The sequence below is a fragment of the Perca flavescens genome, chromosome 5 (genome assembly GCF_004354835.1).
Source record: "Perca flavescens isolate YP-PL-M2 chromosome 5, PFLA_1.0, whole genome shotgun sequence".
Lineage (NCBI taxonomy): Eukaryota > Metazoa > Chordata > Actinopteri > Perciformes > Percidae > Perca > Perca flavescens.
The window spans coordinates 31448199-31462155 of NC_041335.1; the positions used below are offsets into that span (position 1 = coordinate 31448199).

At 41.2% G+C, this 13957-nt stretch overlaps 1 protein-coding gene and 1 long non-coding RNA gene across 4 annotated transcripts in view; one reads left to right on the top strand and one right to left on the bottom strand.

Moving 5' to 3' along the window:
- Positions 1 to 12453, bottom strand: LOC114555687 (uncharacterized). Of its 2 annotated transcripts, XR_003692582.1 has the most exons (4): positions 12082 to 12453; positions 10302 to 10459; positions 3611 to 3694; positions 1 to 229 (listed from the first exon to the last, which is right to left on the bottom strand). It is a non-coding gene; the product is annotated as an uncharacterized LOC114555687 (long non-coding RNA). The 2 variants fall into 2 exon arrangements; XR_003692583.1 differs by lacking the exon at positions 10302 to 10459.
- The window catches only part of prkg2 (protein kinase cGMP-dependent 2), a 39794-nt gene that overhangs the window by 17089 nt on the left and 8748 nt on the right, over positions 1 to 13957 (top strand). Inside the window, exons 5-12 of one of the 2 annotated variants that reach the window (XM_028578275.1) lie at positions 1292 to 1397; positions 2729 to 2792; positions 7569 to 7646; positions 10373 to 10467; positions 10915 to 10983; positions 11835 to 11933; positions 12124 to 12274; positions 13441 to 13577. In XM_028578275.1, the coding sequence (XP_028434076.1) occupies positions 1292 to 1397; positions 2729 to 2792; positions 7569 to 7646; positions 10373 to 10467; positions 10915 to 10983; positions 11835 to 11933; positions 12124 to 12274; positions 13441 to 13577 (799 nt within the window). The other variant, XM_028578276.1, reaches the window with a different exon arrangement.

Below are 13957 nucleotides of genomic sequence, written 5' to 3' on the forward strand. Positions count from 1 at the left end.
AAAGATTTATTTACACATACAGGAAATATTTGTATGCATCAGGCTGAAACGACTCTTCAGATGAGCAGTCGTTCAGTGTGTCCGTGATGGTTGATGATGGACAGACTTACGGCTGCAGGGAACAAATCTGGGTTGTGGCAGACATGATCAAACATCATGTAACAAAGGTCTCATGTCCCATTAAGCCATTGAGGGGTTCTGGTCCTAGTTGCTGCACTAGTGGCTCATTCTGTAGAGAAAACAGTGAGCAAAAAAAGAGAAAATAATAAAAATGTGATTACAGAGAGGAACAAAATGCCCATTTGTTGTTGTGTAGATGTTTATAGGTGTGTTGAATGTGTGTACATATGGACGTTTCAAGTGAGTTGACGGAACAACAGTTACCATGTGCAGAATTTTAACTGAGGGCAAAAGATGGTAGCTACCTTTTTGTTACCAGCTACACTGATCATTGAAAATTTGTTTCCCAGCCTGACTCCTTAATGTAACCAAACACTTTTCTGACCTTCATCTGAGCTGTAGTGACTTCTTAATAGATAGTGAGAGCAGAAGAATCAGATAAGTAAATAAGCTTTTGCATTGGCTGTGTTAACAAAGGTTTACATGATATCTACAGCTTTGCATTCTGATTGGTTTTCACCTCCGTGGCATTTGGAAAGTGCATACCATGTACTATGTGAGTGCTCTTTGTCAGGGTTTGTATATTTAACCAAGTAATTGACATGTGGCCCTTGGGGGAGGGACACTCAGTTGACCTCAATATTCAGGGTGAACTGGAAAGACCATGACAGTTTGACAAGTCTCTCTGAGTAGTTTTTACATGATAACAGATGAAGTGGATGAAGGGGAACTCTTTCTTTGCTACTGGTTCATGTCAAACTCTCACAGCTTCTTCCTCCTTGTACCAACAGAAGCTTGTTGCAGACTTTCTGTAGATCTGATGGGACTCACCACCAAGATAGAGGACAGATTACAGGGGTTTTCGAGCCTCCTTTGTCCATCTTACAAAATAAAACAATATGTTAGTTCTTTGTGGTGATAGAAGAATTTAATTAAACTAGAAAAAAAGGAGGAGAAAGATTAGGGAGGGAAAATGTTCAGATTTTGGTTGATACTCACCATTCCATCATGGTTATCAGTCTACATGTTTTCCTAAACACTCTGCTATTGAAAGCAGCTGTGACTCCTTTAGTATTTACTAATCAGGGGCATAGGTTAACTAGTTTTTCATTAAGAGGTCAGAACCTTGAACATGTCCCACTTTCTGATGGATGCGATGTTGCTTTTACAGTGGTGAACAAAGTGAGGGTGTGGGCTCTGGACCGGGAGGTGTTTCAGAACATCATGAGGAGGACGGCTGAGACGCGACATGAACAGCACCGCAACTTCCTCCGAAGGTTAGCCCCAAGCTGTAGCCAATGAGCTAGCACCACCTGTTTTTCTATGATGTGATGTACAATATAGGATTTTAATGGACTCCTGCTAGCCAATTTTGAACATGGTAGAAATATGTAGCTAACATCTACATCTAATATAAAATAATTTACATCCACAACGTTCCACTTCCGGGATTGCTCCGTTGCCACTGGAAAATCCGCTGTATGTCCTTCTTTTCGGCCGGATGTCAGTTACCTTACACTTTCTTTGTGTTGGAATTCTAAACTCCAGTTGATTTACGAGGACTATGGTTAACTGCTCCTTAGATCTCTGCAGGGTAAATCCAGACAGCTAGCTAGACTATCTGTCCAATCTGAGTTTTCCGTTGCACGACTAAAACAACTTTTGAATGTACAAAATGTGTTTTGGTGATCCAAACACAGGTGGACAGCCGAGACACATCGCCATTCACACCTGTGTCTATCATGCGTCTCCAAGGTGCTGACCCCTTGTGAATCTTGTGTTCAGATTTCGTTACTTCCTACGTCATGGCACCAGATTTGTTTTGCAGGGTCTAACTAAGAAATATAAAATGTTTCAAGAACTATTATACACTTGCACTCCAATCACAAACATCAGTGCTCCTCTCCATTTATTCAAGCGTTGGCATGCTGTCACCAAATCGAACACCACTTCCTTCATCGATGACATATTTTCCTGTTACGTCCTTGCATCAGGACTTATAAGCGAAATCCCAATGTGTCCCAGACCACCTGTAACCAAGTGTAAACAGGGTCTTTCTCAGTTCATCACTGTACAATTCTATACAGGCTAGTTAAATAGTAAAGGTCAAATTCCTGATTCCCGACCTAGGGGGTGGTTTCTGGGGCTCCAGCACCGATTGTTTTTTCTCAAAAGCCCCAAATCTTTTAGGCCGACTTTACTGTCTTTTAGACACTTTACTGGACTCAAGTTAAACAGTTAAAAAACAATTAGGAACAATTAGGTACAAATAGGATGAAGACTCTAGAGGATGATTTTTTTTCCTTGGCAACTATAATTTTTTCCCAAATGATGTACTGATTTTAAGGCATTTCGTTATCAAATGGCCTGAAAAACAAATAGCTGCTGTAAATGAAATAAAAAAAATCTCCACTTGTGAGCATGCCCCCGGACCCCCCTAAATTTCGCCTTAGCCCCGAATGTCTACAACATCTGGCTCCGTATTACTTGATTACTGTGACACAGGAAAGTTCTACATGAAAGGTCCCTGGCATCACAAGTAATTTGCATTATATAATGTATATGCAAAAATTAATGTTCATCATCTGTGTTTTGTCTTTTCTGTCAGTGTTTCACTCTTGGCTAATCTGCCAGAAGACAAGCTAAGCAAAATAGTGGACTGCCTCGAGGTGGTAAGTTATTCTGTCAAACTACCTATATTTCTACTGGAGCGACTTTTCATTGTATTGCCTCGGTATTGCACAATCCTCTCTGGCAGCTCATGGGAGCCCCAGCGTTGCAGATAGCTGCTGTCAAAATATCATTACCATTTGGCCATATACCATTACTGCGTGTCAGCATATTCTTTCTACCTCCAGTCGGCAAGACCTCACAAATTACCTTGTTGATGAACAGAGCCGATATTATTCCTGTCATCGCAGGGCGCTGTATATTGTTACCATAATTATTTGACCAAGGCCCCAGAAAGTGTTTATTCAAATGGGGGACGAGTGATTTCTTAATGATGTGCTAGTGACAGGTTTTTGGTGTGAGAACATACAAGTGAATGTGTGCGTAAGTTCATATGTTAAAACATGCAGGAGAATGGCTCACCCCTGTTCTCCTGCATAAGCATTGTATTTCAACAGTGAAAGAGAAAACGGAGCGGAGCTTGTCAGCTTCGGGTCAAAAACAGCCTTTCTAAGCGTCTTTTCACAATGAAAACTTCAAGGACGTTCCCTGCAATCGTTGGTCGTCCCACTAATCTCCACTGCGGGAGAATTTCCTTATTCAGTCATTTCTGATGGAGCTGATTCTGTTGCCTCTCGGGTGGGGGGTGGGGGGAGGCTGTAACCTAATAGTGGTGCAGATGTACGTTGAGAATCCGCCAGATAATATTGAAGCTTCTTGTCAAAGAGTGAGTGGGAGAATGGAATTTGTGTGTGTGTGTGTGTGTGTGTGTGTGTGTGTGTGTGTGTGTGTGTGTGTGTGTGTGTGTGTAAGGGGGTACCTTGTTCTTTAGGATTCTCTGTCAGGTCTCCAGTCTGATCTGATTGGAATTTGAACTGGACAGCTATTATGGCAAAAGATAGCTCTGTTGAACGCAGAAACATAAAATAGAAATGAAAAAAAAAAACACTTTCTCTTTAAGTCTTTACATTCACTCATGATCCTGGCATGAAATAACTTGTAATGTCATCACACAAACTAACAAGCTTACCGAGCGAGCTGCAGCCAAGCAATGGTGGTCTAAACTTGGAAGCTCAGACAAGCTAACAGCTAATTTAGGATGCGGAAAATAATATAGTAGCAATCTAAGCTTGCTGGTTTGTGACATCTTTAAAATTTTGAAAAAAATGTGTACACAAATGTGGACCATGTTTTGACCATGTCCATTAATATCACTCTGCGAATTGAAAGTAACAACTGTCACTGTCCCCTTTTTAAAACATTCATGTGTGCTTGTGTCATGACAGATAATTCAACAGCTCCTTGAAGGCAGCAAGATGTATTCAAGGAGCTGCACAGGAAAACCAGCCCACCTGGGGGCTGCTGAAGACCGTGGTGGTCTTAAAAATAGGCTCAGTCCCTCCTCTGGTTTTAGTCTTTCTGTCGCTGGAAGCAGAGAGAGAAGTGCAGTTGAGTATGTGCTGTGACTGGTCGATTGACAGTCGCCCCAAAAAATAGAACGACTGCAGTAAAACCTAACGCACACACAGCTGAGCAAAAGTGGCTTTCTCTAACACTGACATGAGCAAAACCAAATCAGAGCAAAGTTGCTGGTAAAGATAAGACAGAAGGGGATGTATGTGATTGTTGGGGGTCAGGGTCCTTGAAGCATTTTATGAAGAGACGTGCTTTTAAGCTTTTTTGTGAAAATGCTCTTTTTCTTTCCTGAAGACGGAAATGTTTGGCTCAAGTTCAGGATTCAAGCCTGGCAGCCTGGTATAACAAACCTGAGAAACTATTTCAAATGGTGTCGCTCCCCTGTAGTTGCTGTATCATCCAGACCGTTTTTATAAACAAAACCTTGGCATCTTGTCTCTGCTGTCACGGACGGGTGTTAAACTAGGCTCTCCTGAAGCGTAAACCTGACGTCAACAAAGCTCGGACGCTCAAGGAAAATGCCACTTGTGTCAAGAGTTTTGACAGTAAACACCAGGGAATGTTTACGCGTGGTTGCTCTGATTTGTTTTGTTCACTTTTCGCCAACGTCCTCTATAGTCAAATGGATTACAGCCGTTGTCTCAGCTGCAGGAATTTGGCATCAGTCCCAGAGAACATTTCATCCTGGTCACCTTCATTCTTTTGCACTTCCCCTTCTTCATCTAAAAGCTTTAAAATGGAAGGCGATCTGGCAGCTTGCTGATTCAGCAGGCTGGGTTCAGTGTTGGGGATGGTGTGTTAGGTTTGGTATGACAGACAGCATGAAGTGGAGGAATCTGTGTCTGAATAAGGGAACACACTGTGCGTCAGTGTTTAATTCAAGAATATTTCAAAGTGTCATTCAGTTTTATGATGCTCGTTAAACTGAACTAAACGTTAAAAACAAACTTCCTCAGTCGAGTGTGATCTGCACCAACTGGAGTGTGTCGGAGTGTGCCTTCTTACCAAGTCTGAGTCTGTGAGCTTATACCATGGCCACAGAAACTACTTGTGTCTGATTGGCTGATAGATGTCAGTTATAATCAAGACTCTTCAAGGATAAAACACCTTTCTGAATCATTGTGAAGGGTATATCATTGTAAGTAGCCATAGCAACAATACTGATGCTTCACACTACATTACCATTTAACTCTTACTGGTGAAAGTAACTACAAAAAAATGGATGATGATTTGATCACAAATTTTCTTTTTGTCTGTGATATAAGGATAATAATACACTCCTGAAAGGGGACTGGATATATAAAATATGAGACTTGGTTACAACTTTGCAATGCAGTGGTCTTCACTTCTACTTTGTTCATCATTTCACGACGCAACATGATATTTCATGATACCTCATTTTATACAATGGCCACTGGTACTTCTTCAGTCGTACTGGCTGGCATTCATTTCTTATAACCGGACACCTCTGACTGGTTGTTCTCGTTCACTGTCCATACTATTAAATACATATATAACCCATGTAATCGTTAGCCAGGGCTTGCATGGCTGCCTCTAAGGCCGGTTACACACTGCCTGTTGCGTGTCAGCTGCGTGGCGGCTGCATGGATTTTTCTGTCTTTACACACCAGAAACGTGTCTGACGCGGTGCTGCTGCTGCTAGCCTTGTCTGTACACATGTATTTTCCCATTGATAAAATGATACCATGTTAAACATAAATATTTACTGATTTGATTACAGCAAAGACGACGTCGGTAGTATTGACGGCAAAATAGGCTACAGAATATTTCGTTCTGTATTGACAGGTGCAATATTAGAAAATCTATATATTTTTTTAAATTACATTTATATCTGCATTGTTATCAAAACCTAGAGACTTTCAAACATCAACATGTCATTTATTAATATGTATCTGTGTCTAAACAACATCTAAACATCTTTTCCTATTCTATTTTGCCTGGCTCGAGCCGCGCCTGAGACGTGTGTGTCACGCAGGCAGTGTGTAAGCTCTAACCTGTTAACATGGGAGCCGAAATATAAACAGACACACCACGCAGCTGACACGCTCGCACGACGCATCCAGTGTGTAACCGGCCTAAGGAGGAAGTCTGGCGACATAATACAAAGAGCACCAAAGCAAAATTCAACGTTGACTTATTTTAACTTACTTTTGTACGTATGTTAACTTACACCACATACTTAGTAAGTAACTATACCTAACCAAGTAGTTTAGTTGTCTGACCAGGTTCTGCACTGCAGGGGCCAGTGTTGTAGTCAAGTCACCAACTGTCGAGTCAGAGTCAAGTCTCGAGTCCCCAGAGTTCGAGTCCAAATCCAAGTCACCAAAGAAGAGTCCAAGTCGAGTCTGAGTCGAGTCACCATTACAAGAGTCCGAGTCAAGTCACGAGTCCTGGACTCTAGTACTCTATCGCTGCCAATTACTGAACTGCTGTCAATTACACATAAAAGTAGTCAGAAACATCCAACTTCCGAGTCCTATTTCATGAATGCTTGAAAAGTATGACTCCAATTAATCAGTGCGTGAGTCCAGGGAAAAGCGACTTGAGTCGTAGTCCAGGACTCGAGTACTCCATCACTGGCAGGGGCTTGCACAGACATATTTCTTTAGGTGCACAAGGCAACCTGATTTCAAAATGGTCTGAATTTGAAAATCCCCGCAATCTTTGTTGTTTGGTGTTTATCCAGACTACATCTTGCCTGACAATGCAAGCAGCAGGAAGACTACTGTACAGAAACCTTCTGATAACAACAACTGTAAGAGAAGTTATTAAAGGCTAAATTATATTTTAAGTTGCATGACATATTGCAATTTGTGTGCTGGCTGTAGTGTGAAATTTACAGCTGGTCAGGGTTGTGCATTATCCCTTACATTACTAGTATTGAATCAATTCATAGTTAAACAATGCTGAATGTAGGGTGGAACACGTGTCAAGTGATAAAGGAAGTCACAGCCCAGCTTTAATGCACACTTGAATTAATATAAACATAGACCATGGGGTCAAACACAAATATTAACCACTGTCAAATCCAACGACCATGACCATGAAAGGCCCTCATGACAGACATTAAAAGCATCATAATCAACATGTCTACCATTACTTAATGTTTCATCAATCCCATGAGCCCCCCAAAAATCCCCTCCTGATCAGCGTGTTGAGAAGCACTGAATGACATGAGCATCATTGACGACTGAACTCCAGCTCTCATCCCGCAGGGGACCGGCTACCAGGAATTCGACCAGATGGGTCAATTGTTAAATCAATGTAATGCTTCAGCTCTGACTCTCTTCCTCCCACTCCTCCCCCCCTCTCTCCCTCCCCCCCACCCCCCATTCCATTAGGAATACTATGACAAGGGAGAGCACATCATCCGGGAGGGAGAGGAGGGCAGCACCTTCTACATCATCGCACAGGGAAAGGTAAAACATCTTACACATTGTAACGGACAACATGAACATCCATGCAAACACACACAAGCAGATCATTTAGTTCATCATTTATGTCAGGACCCTCAACTGCTCTCACTGTTCACTCATTTTACCTTTAATCCTAAACCTAACCAAAATGTCCTCACTCATCTGTCTTTTAAAAAAAAACACAACATTACCATGTTTGCACAAAGAGAAAAATATTGTTTGATTTAATATCTTTGCCAAAAAAAAGTTTCTGTTATCTCAGTGGGTCTCCGGACATTCACGGACTCCACTAAAGCCTATTTGCAGAATAGCAGCTCTTTAATGACCTATTTAATGGCTGTGAAATGCATAGATATATTACTGCCTTTGCACAAAAATACTTTAATATAAATTTATATAGACTAAGCATGGGTGTAGACCCTAGCAAACACAGCTCTGTGAGGCTGTACGGTGCTTTAAATTGAATGCTAACATGCCAATGTTAAGCAGTTAAAATGTTTTCTGTTTCTTTTTTAGTTCAGCTTGATTGCATGCTACATTTGACTCAAAATCACAAATTTGGACCTCATGGCGGCGTTAGATGAAAAGTCAGGGGATCTCCAAAGTCATTAGGATTCATTCTGTGGGAACGATGAATGTCTGTACAAAACTTCATGGCAATACATCCAATAACTGGGGAGATATTTCAGTCTCAATGTGGTGGACATACTGACATTTGTTTTTATCTCTAGAGCCACACCGCTCGCATGGCTAAAAAACAATAATTACTCAATTAAGTGAAGAACTTCACTATGTGGAGAGTCAACAACATCTTCTAATATATCAGGAAAATTCAGCAATTTCCTTTTCACAGTTTTTGCTCTTACTCCCATTGGTGATGATAACACTTGGGCATGGGCTGCACTGCGGAGATTTCGGAGACGTTTTCGACTCTGCAACAATGACACTCATTAGGGCCGGAGACACAAGCCTTAATCCTGTCCTTACGACAACAATAAAATAAATCCTCTAATGCCTAGACTATACTGTGTGACGTCTCTGTTGCACCGATAAGGATGCAGCTCCAGTCTTTGCAGCAAAGGCTTTTCTCATCAGTTAACATGAATGTTGGAATGAAAGAAAAACAGAAACACCAGTAGTCTCCCCAAATCTTGCAGGGCACTGGAATGCTGTCTGCTTCTGCTTTCATTCATCCTCTATCCTCTTTACTTTGGCTTCCACATGAGTGTAAACAAAACTATTGACTCACTATCTGTTTTATCTGTCTTGTTTCGACTTGCCTCCTGTTGCTAGTATAGAGGTAAAATAAAAAATAAATTAAAAAACTGCATATGACAATGATTAGAGCAGGTAGGCCTATGCCATCCTCCAAGTACATCTGCAATTTAATGGCTGATAAACCCTGGTTGCTGCTTTGAATGCAATCCAACCCTTGAATTAATTGATGTATTGACTCAAGTGCTTTGGATAATTTCCATTTTTTTTTTTTTTTTTTTTTTTTTTTTTTAGAAAATAGTATCATTTTTTAGAAAATAGTATCATTGTTGTATAACTGACTCTATGTCTGAAATCGTGCTTAAAAGGTTATCATAACTAATAGAAATAAAGGCCAAAAGACAAGATCAAATAGAAACAAAATACAGGGATTTTCCTTTAATAACAGACCAGTTTAGGGGAACATTCCACCAAAACAATATGTTGGTCAAACTGTATTAGAGTCTGGGAGGTGTGGGACAATGACTCACCCGCCCGTCTGTCTGATAAGTCAGCAACCTGACACCCGGGAGCGAGGGGAGATGGAGAGGGGGCGAGAGCTGTCCACAGGGGACTTTCAAAATGCCATTATGAGCCGATGTGAGACAGCAGCTCCTCAGCGCTAAGCTAACCAAACCAGAGAGGAACACATGTTGTTTGGGAGAAAGGGGGCTAATACAGGAAATGGTTCGACCCCCCCCAACTAGGGAGGGAATAAAGTCTGAGCGCAACTGCCACCAGGAAAAACATGGGAAGTAAAGGTCACCGAGGCCAAACGGGACACTTTGCTAAAACACACCCCGGCCGTTACCGCTGTGATGTCATGCCGGCATTTCTTCGGCAGGATGGTGCCACGAGTGGGATGTTTGACCTCGACCGGGGCAGGCCACTGGTTTTTAAAGCCTCGCTAATTAAGCAGAAGTTTCACAACATCCGCTTGCTCAAGAACATGTTATTATTTTAATAAAGAATATGCAATTTCACATCCTTTCAGACCACAATTATATTACCATATCTGTGTCTAAAGTGTTGGAAAAGCTAGAACAGATAATAAATAAATAACACGTGAAAATCTTGGGGAAAAAACTTGCTAAAAAAGTCCACTGGGGACCAGCTACACTTATTAGACGTGAGAAAAGTCATTTAGTTAGTTTTGATGCTCACATTGATTTTACATTTATTTGGCTTAGGTGGTGCGGCTTGGGTGCTGCAGCCTAAGCCTTATAATGGTAGGAAATGTGTCTATTTTGACAGCATGTCAAGAAAATATAGTACATCAACGCCACTTAATCACTCATAGCCATCGTGTTCCAATTACTATAATTGAATGTCAATTATTCTAATTTCTCAGGATTCTAACTTTTTACAATGTGTGTAAAAATATTTGGAGAAAATTAACAGCACCTGTAATAGCTACAGCGGTGAACTGGAGACGGGCGTGAAGAAGTGAAATGTGCTCTGACTGCGTTGTGCAGGTGAAGGTGACCCAGACCACCGAGGCCCACAAGCTGCCGCAGATCATCAACACGCTGCAGAAGGGAGACTACTTTGGAGAGAAAGCCCTTATAAGGTGAACACAAACATCAAACACACAAGTCATGTTTATTTATACTTTTCAAAATCACAAATTTTTCTCAGAGGGTTTTACAACATGAACAACAAAAATAGGATACTCTCTATCCTTGGGCCCTTGATTCAGGTAAGGAAAATCTCCACAAAAAACACTAACCGGGCAGAATAAAATGATGGAAAGAAGCAGGACTTCTGGAGAATATGCAGCCTTTTGGAAAAATCTGCACAATAGGCATTGTGCTGTAACTGTATTAACGTATTTGTAGTCTCATCTGCTGCAATCGGCTGCCTTACCTGTCAGTCAGTACTGCATTTTGAATCTTTTTCAAAACGTTTCAAATATTGATTCACAGCTGTGAATGTGCATTAAATACAACGTGCTCTCCTAATCCTAAAATCCTAAAAACAGTGGGAGGAGTCAGAAATGTGCGTGTTTCTCTTTCAGTGATGATGTCAGGTCAGCTAATATCATCGCCGAAGAGGACGGGGTGGAGTGCCTCGTCATCGATAGAGAGTGAGTATACTCATCCATTTGAAGTTTTCTGGACACTCACAAAATATTGTTCCCTCTGAAACAGAAGGTTGTCAAGAAGCACATTAGATGTCCAGTTGTCAGGACAACCAGAGCTTTTTGGGCTTTCCTGCCCATCTTATGTTGTAACTGAATTAAGTAATGAAAGATAATCTGACAAAAAAAATTATAAAGAAGTTATGGCTGTTTTGAGTGGTGACTTATGTGGGATGGGCATTATTATGTAGTGCTTTTTTATTTCATTTTTTGGGGCCTTTCCACCTTTTAATGGACAGGACAGCTAGGTGAGAAAAGGGAGGGAGAGGGGGAAGACATGCAGGAAATTGTCGGACTCGAACCCTAGACCTCTGCGTCGAGGCATACACCTCAATGTATATGCACGCCCGCTCTACCAACTGAGCCAACCCAGCCACAATGTTATGCTTTTTTTAATCTTAAGATTTAATATACAAAGTTTTGACGCTTAAATTATCATTATGAAGCAAACACTGAGTGAATTTTTCTTCCATAATCAGTTCTGACAAATGTGTGAATGCCATGCTGAAAATGTTTGATATGTCCTCCCATTACCCTGCAGTCTGGTGACTCACAACTACAACATAATCATATATAAATCATAATCTTCCTTAGGAAAATACAACAGGGTATTTTGGTATCTTTCAGCTGCTGTCAACAGAGTGAAAGACGTTTTTATCATGTCCTGATTTCCTCCTGTAATATGCATCTCTTAATCTTAGCGTAAGTGTACACGTCAGTTAAATCAAAGTTGGGGTTATGAAGCCAACACTCCAGTGGTTGCACTGTGACGTGCGGTTTTATTTATTTTTTTCTAGGACATTTGATCAGACAGTGGGCACATTCAATGAGCTGCAGAGGTACCTCCAAGGCTACGTGGCAACACTTGATCGTGACGACAAGAAGAGACATGCCAGGTAGGTGCAGCGGCGTGCGCTCGGGATTGCATGAATGAAAAGCTGCGTTACACGTTTGGTCAGAATGAAACAACTAAATGGGTCCCAACAAAAGTAATTTTACTGACAAAAATGTACTGAAAATACAAACATAATTGGAAATCCATACTTTGGTTGGTTAAAATGAAGCCCCTCGGCTGTCCTCATCCAGGAGGTCCGTATCGCGCCACCAGAGCCAGCCGCTTTCGCCAGACGTCATCCAGCTGAAGGACCGGGTGGCCGTGTTTCCTCCGTCCAGGCCCTTCGACCACCTGGAGCCCGTCGCTACTCTCGGGGTCGGCGGCTTTGGACGAGTAGAACTGGTGAGACCTGAAGCTACGAATAGTTATTGATTTTTAATTTTGCCTATAAATAGTCTATATCAACAACGTTCATTTCCGGGATTGTTCAGATTTATGAGGACTCTGGTTCAGCTCCTCAGATCCTCAGATCTCTGCAGGGTAAATCCAGACAGCTAGCTGGACTATCTGTCCAATCTGAGTTTTCTGCTGGAAGACTAAAACAACAAGATCCACCAAAACCAGTTCCTTCCCGAGGCTATTTTGCAGCGGCACCGTGGCGCCGTCTGGTGCTTAGCGCCGCCCAAGACAATTGTGATTGGTTTAAAGAAATGCCAATGAACCAGAGCATGTTTTTATCCCATGTGCGAGACTACACTATAAATACATTTAAAAAAAGTAATAACTACAAAATGATCTGGTAATCAGTGAAATTACTTACTTTTTTTTTTTTTTTACATTTCAACTACTTACTTTTTTGTTAATTTAGCCTTCAGGCTTACTTGGAAACAAAAAACTGGTTATGCTGCATTAACCCTTAGGGAACAGCTAGAGCATTCATTCTTTTGCAGCAGAAAGCTAAGGCTTTACATTGTACGCTCGTGATGATGCTATCACTTTACGTGAGACCCTGTGCAAAACCTCGTGACACCATTCTATTGCAGAGGAAAACTATGAACACACCTTTACACCTTTACACTCACATAAAAAAGAGCATATCTCAAAAACAAACAAAAAATGATTTTTAATAATAACTTATGGAGTGTTAAAAAATATTTTGTTCATGTTTCTACATTTAGAAATCTTTTGGATAGTAAAATTTCACTACTTTTATGAATTATTATGGTTTATTGACTTAAATAACCTTTTAGCTTAGGTTGTAGTGATTTTAGGGATATGAAGCATTCGAAGATACTCCAAGAAATGACACAATAAGCAAAAACTCCAATGCAATCACTGGCAGATCATTTCTATTGCTGAGTTCAAAGGGTTAATGCATTACAGAGTTACCAAAATCCCATTTTACAAAGACAAAGAGGTAATTATCACTGCAAATTAGTAATTTTTTGTTGTTGAAAGATTTTGCAAACCTATCCCTTAATGTTATTAATTCCAGTTGTGCTTTTCCTGCTGTGACAGGTGAAAAAGTCTGTTGGTCTGACATCCCACCCTGGTATTTCCATCTCCAGGTGAAGGTGCAGAACGAAGACGTCACCTTTGCCCTGAAAGTCATCAAGAAGAAGCACGTCGTAGACAACAGGCAGGAGGAGCACATCCACTCGGAGAGGAAGATCCTCGCCGAGGCGCGCTCGCCGTTCGTCGTCAAGTCAGTCCTCCTGCTCAGCCTCCAAACCCATTTCCATTTTTTATCCTACACAAAGAAGCTCTGCTCCATTAATCTGGGAAAACAGTGTGCCTGCTTATTAGTTTTTGATGAGATCACAGTTGAGGCCTTGAGCTGATTACATCTTCTCAGTGGGGTAGAATGGCAGGGGATATTAAGATGTCCGCTATGAAAATGGACTTATTTGTTATGAAATATTGCAGCAGTAGCTTTTTTCCCTCCCTTTTGTGAGATTACGATGATCCGATTTTCAGTGTACGCCGTGGAACAGACTCCGGTATTGCCGATATTAAAGCCATTCTTCACCTTCTGAAACGCTCCTCCTGTTCATCTCCTCTTCATACACTCCGTATTTATTTGAC